Raw genomic sequence first — 6,000 nt, forward strand, 5'->3', positions numbered from 1 at the left:
GCGACACATGACGTCATGAAGGGTTTCTTTGACCGCATCCCCCTCCCCCTCCACTATCCCTGGCTTGACTCACCACGTTATCTTCCAATCACGCCCGCATAGTAACAGTGCTAGCCAGTAATCACGTTTCCAAATATTCCCTTTCCCATCCTCCAGGTTTTTTCAACTTGTGACCATGTCACACCAATACACCATTATCATTATTCTATAGAGGTGTAAAAGTAACAAAAAAAGCGTACCCGTATGTATTCGTTACTATAACAATTAGTACTCGTTACTATCGTATCACGTTACGTTACTCGTTACTTCTGATACCGCATAAAGGCATGACATGCCATGTTATGTTGCAGCAACGAATCGAGTCGTATTGCGTACGCAAACAGTATGATGTCGCGTAAATAATAATAAATAGAATATAAACAATTAACAATATTTGATAATTAACAGTTTTTGTTAACCAAAAAACAATTAAATCTTATTAGAACTGCTTTTTTTTATATTATCTCTTTTAAGATAAGAACAAAAAAACGTGAAAATCCGCGATAATAAAAAACAGAAACGTACATATTTATAATTTGTAAACAATACTTTCTTACTTTTTTGTTTCCGTTCCAATCTCAAACTTTGTCTACACACACAATTCCTTTAATAAACAGTAAAAAACTTTGACAACAAATTTCCAAATTATACTTTACTTAATAAACAAACATCGTTCTTTGAAACGCAAATTCATCGAATATGCGCGCGCATGCGTAAAACATACGAAAAATGTGAGTAACGAAATGCATTCGTGTGTAACGTTTCGTTTCTCGTTACTAGATGGCGCACCCGTTACTCAGTACCGAATACATACGGTTTGCTAGAGCTCTATTATTCTCAGTAAGAGCTTTGTGTGCGGTGTTTAGTTTTTGGAATACGTTTTTTATAAGTGCTGCGCAGCTCAGCGAACAAAGAGAGCCAGCTGGCGGCTACGCCGCGCCGTAACAGCAGCTGACTGAGTACAATGACCTTTCTCCGCGTACGGCGCGCTATTGACGGTAAATTTCCCTCAATTTGCGGCCATTTTTTTTTTTAATTTTTTGCTATGACACAATGTGTATGTAGCTTGTATTTGTTATAAAAGCTGCAGGTTACGACTGTATTTTAATAAACTTTAACATATTTCTTATACTTTTCATATTTTTAATCTTTTTTTTTATTTTATGCCTCATTTTTCACGGTTTCTGAAAATCTGTATGTACGACCGAGGTGTACGTACGAACCGAGGGCCGTACGAGCGAGATCAAAAACGTTGAAGATGGAAAGTTGACAAAGTCTGAGATAGCACGGCAGCACAAGATATCAGCGTCGACACTGTCTACAATATGGAAATGCAGGGACACGATTATGAGTACGGGGGTCATTGAAAATCGGTAAATCGGATTTAACGAAACATCGATTTAGAGTAAACATTTTCGATAACCGTACCACTTCGTTAAATCGGGGTTCTACTGTAGTTGAAGCTAGGTGACTATGAAATTTGGAAACTGTAAGTCCTGTATTGTCAAGAAGATTTTAATTTGTGTTGGAACTATAACAACTTTTAATGAAGAGCGAATCTAAGTGTTCTACAGTCTAAAAGAAAAATTAAATTTGGTTGAGGAAATTGTTTCAGTTTAATTAGCTTGATTGCTTTTTTTTTTTTTTTTTTTTTTTTTTTTATGTTTTCAATTTTGTCAGTATCAGATGTGTTATCATTGTTCCAAATTGCTGAACAGTATTCTAATTTAGAATATATTTAATTAAAGCTAAAGTTATTGTTGTGCAGGAAATAATTTTATAGTCATTGTTGCAAAATTTCCATGTTCATAATATGTTGTGGTATAAATTGGTATTGTAGTATATTATCTTGCTAGAGAGATATGAATGAGACAGGGAAAAAACTGTTGGCTGGAATGGGGGAAACTGGGGGAAATTTGATAAAGTGTGTGGAAACCCTGAATTTAACTCAGCTGTCTTGCTGAAACTGGATGTCTGGAAACATAGTTTCAGCAATCAACGTTACATCTCGATGTTACAAATAAAAGAAGCAGAAGAGGCTCAGAATTATTATTTTTTCAGTGATAACAGGAAATAACCTCATCTAGCCTACTTAACACTGAGGATGAATGCAAGTGCTAGTGATGGTGTAAAAACCATTTACGTGTTTGAAGCATGCCGAAATATTTGTACACATATCATACATGAATCAAAAGGTACAATACAGGGTTCCTTACAGGGGCAGATCCAGAGGTTGGGTTAGAATCCATATGACCCCCCCCCCCCGCTTCTTCCAAGAAGCGTAAAATACACACTGGATAAAATGACTTCTGAAGTAATAATATAAAATAATATAAAGTATGTAAATAAGAGAATGTCCTAGTTGTAAATTTTAATGGTTTCAACTGTAAGCATTGTATTGTTGGTTCTTCAAAGTCGCAGTTAAAGAGAAACTAAAATAAAACAGTTTTATATAAGCGCATGCGTGAGTATTGCTTTGTTGTTTCCTCGCTTGCAGCGCCGCCTACGCAAATTGGCGAATCCTGAGCGTGAAGCGTTTTGTGTTCTGCAATTTGCTAAGAGTCAATCTGTAATTTCAGTACAGCGTGCGTTTCGTTTGAAGTTCGTACTGGTTACAGTTGCTACATGTTGTTAAAGCCAGGTAACTGTTGGATTGGTCGTGATGGTCGTAATGACAGAGCTCTTTTACACCTGGACTCAATGTTTACCTGACATAACGTCATGTGATTTTTTTTTTTACCTTTTTGGGGCTTTATAAAAGATTGTGTCTATGTTTTGCCAGATGTAGATCATTTGCCAGAGTTAAGACATAGAATTGAAGAGGCTATTTTTTTTTTCCATTTTTCCGGACATCTTAACCAAAGAGTGGGAAGAATTGGATTTTAGATTGGATGTGTGCCGTATAACTAAAGGTGGACGGACATGTTGAACACATGTGCAAGAAAAAGTAGGTTAGTTTACCTTCAATTTGTTTGATTTTTGTAAATATGTAGTCTAAATTAAATTATTATAATGCACCATTGAAACTTTGACATTATAGACAGCCACACTGTACTAGGTCCAGACTCAGTTGCTTCAATAACACACTCCCCCCTCCTCTTTCTATAAATGAAAAAAAAAAAAAAAAAAAAAAAAGTGAAGTCTTTGTGTGACGCATCTCAACATAGTGACCGAATCCCTGGGTTGCACTTTATTACTGCAGGAGTAAGGGGCGGCAGTTGCCTACTTCATCCCCCCCCCCCCCCCCCAATTACTATCAAAATGCACCGAACTACAACAAGACAAAGGAGATTTTTAGGGGAAGCTCAGACGCTATCGCGATATAAGACCCGAAAGTTTCCACAGTTAAAAAATGGATTGCTACAATACTTGCAGAAATTGCTGAGAATTGGTTGAAGTGTTATAGATGAAATGTTGCCATTAATAGCATGGGAATCAGCAAACAAAACCAATTTTGTAGGGGCACAGTTCAAAAAAGCAGGTAGTGTTTGGAATACATACAGTGAAATCTCATTACGATGTACCTGAAAAACCCCACCTTTTTGGTACTTTATACTGAACTGATACTAAACATGAAACATCTTTTTGGGTCCTGAAAATGTATGCTTTATAAAGTGAGAAATCCTTTATAGTGAGGTAGATAATTTATAATGGATTTTCACTGCACACACATACTGTGTCTCAAAAACCTGTCAAGAAAGACATGAAGATTGCGTGTGTTGCCAGCTGTCTGACATAATGCTTTCTCTCTCATGCACACAAGTGCATGTGGGTATGAAGGGGCACGTGCGCATGTGAAGGTGTGCATGAATGCACAAAGGTGCACATGCATGAAGGTGCACATGCGAAGGTGTGCAGTGCGTGAAGGTGCACGCACAGGCAAACTCGTTAATATAAAATTAATTTACTTTTATTAAGGTATAATTTTTTTTTTAATAAAGAGAGTTCAAACTTTTAATATTTTATGTTTGGGACTTTGTTTATGAATGTGATGGACCTTAGTGGTAAAGACATTCAAATTTCCCCTCTGATGGTGGAATTCTGTTGACATAACTTTTTTTGGTTCAGCAGTTAAGTTCAAGATGGCTACTCAAAAGTGTTTTGTGAGAAATGTATCCCATATTTGGACGTAATTATGCAAAAAGGAACCAACCCACAATTTTGTTATATTTTATTTGAAAATAAATTAAAATAGTACAAGGTTTATCGTACCGTCGTCGCTATTATCATATCAGTATTTATACTAGACCATTATAAAATTATACCCACATTATGTTATCAATACGAGAATTACAATTTATAATTAACTTTTAACTTCAAAATACTCGGAATAGGTTTCACGTGGGTTGGTTCCTTTTTTGCATAACTACGTCCATTTATCATTCTTCGGGTTTATTCCCGTGGCCGATGATGTGTTTGTAAGTGTCTAACAACGTGGATGGCGAGAGTGGAGCGATGATGGCGTGACTGGTGGCGTTGGCAGGCCCGTGACGCCGGTCTTCCCCCATGCGGAGCTGCCGCGTCCCGACCAGTGGCTGGGCAGCGTGGTCTCTTCCACGGCGGGGAGCGTCCGGCCGCGCCCCCCGCCCCTCTCCCACCACTCGCGCGCCCGCTCGCTGGGCTCCTTCCACAACGCCAACGGCGCCGCGCCGGGAGGGGACCCCTTCGACGCAGAGTGGGCACCGGTCGCTCCCGTCGGCAGCACCAACCCCTTCGTCGCGCCGCCCACGCCCGTCAAGGCGTTCGAGGTGCAGATGTGACGCGGCGCCCGGGACTAGCGGTGGCGGGGGCGCGCTGATCTGTGATTCCATTGCTGAGCCACGTGTGGGTTTCGACTAGTCAAAACGCCGCGAAGCGCTGGACACGACCGGAAAAAGGTTTTTATGTGCAAGCCGAGAAAATATTTTTTATCGATGGTGGAAATTCAACAACACGTATCTCCTTCATCTCTCTCTCTCTCTTTTTTTTAAAGTATTTTTTTAAGTATTTTCTCTTCTTTCAGGGTGTCCACATACTGGAGAGTCGGGGAATTCACTTAAAATCCGGGAAAATGTATGGCAATCCCCCCAGTGGCAGTAATTTCAGGGGTAAATATCATTCCCCAACCTGCCATCAGCAATATTCTGAAGGAATATTTTTCAGATGGTTTTTAGTGGATAGTTATACACACCATAAAGTAGGGATATGCAAGGTTCTGTAAAATACGAAAGAGGATAAAAAAAAATTGGAGAGAAAACTAGGCCATCTGTGAGGATGGTGGCGACTGGATTTTGTTTATTCTTTTTAAAAAATTGCAAAAATAGGTAAATTATTAAAAAAAAAAAAAAGGGGGGGGGGTTGAATTTGAAATTTTGGACAGATAAAGTAAGGAAAAAGGTGGGAGGATTTTGTTACAGATATTATGGACACCCTACTTATAAAAATAACATTTTTCTGATAACTTAAAAAAGGAACAATGTAGTGCTGTGAACAGTGAATTTTGTATTTATAACTTATACCACACATTTCACACTTGAACAAATGTGCAGCCATGAACAAGTATTTAAATGTGATTTGTGTTTGTGAAGATTCGTGTTGTTGCATCAGCAACATCAATTATGTTGCTCATTACATGTATGCATTTACAACAAACGTTGAATTCGTATGTCCAAACATTAACCATGTAATATATAGATGATATTTTACAACCTTCCAAAAGTTTGCATACTGCAAATAGTGCAATATAACTGCACAACTCTTTTGACAGTATTGCAAATATATAGGTTTTTAATCAATATTTGAGTAACTGCTTGCACATGAAAATGAGTGAAATATTACTAATTAAATGTGCTAAACATTATCTAGAACAGCAAAATTATTACTGTTGACATTGCTAGCTGTGTTGTATGTTGAGTAAAAAGCTTTATATGAACAATATTTTATATGTGCATAGTTGTGGATATAAAAATTGGTTACGTTACA

General features: G+C 38.0%; 1 protein-coding gene across 3 annotated transcripts in view; it reads left to right on the forward strand.

Annotated features, from left to right (window-relative positions):
- The window catches only part of LOC134538379 (protein numb), a 225,866-nt gene extending 219,866 nt beyond the window's left edge, over positions 1 to 6,000 (forward strand). For all 3 annotated transcript variants that reach the window (XM_063379653.1, XM_063379654.1, XM_063379655.1), the window contains one exon: positions 4,523 to 6,000. In XM_063379653.1, coding sequence (XP_063235723.1) covers positions 4,523 to 4,799 — 277 coding nt within the window. In that variant the 3' untranslated portion in view covers positions 4,800 to 6,000. The remainder of the gene's footprint in view (positions 1 to 4,522) is intronic.

This window comes from Bacillus rossius, chromosome 13 (genome assembly GCF_032445375.1).
Source record: "Bacillus rossius redtenbacheri isolate Brsri chromosome 13, Brsri_v3, whole genome shotgun sequence".
Classification (NCBI taxonomy): domain Eukaryota; kingdom Metazoa; phylum Arthropoda; class Insecta; order Phasmatodea; family Bacillidae; genus Bacillus; species Bacillus rossius.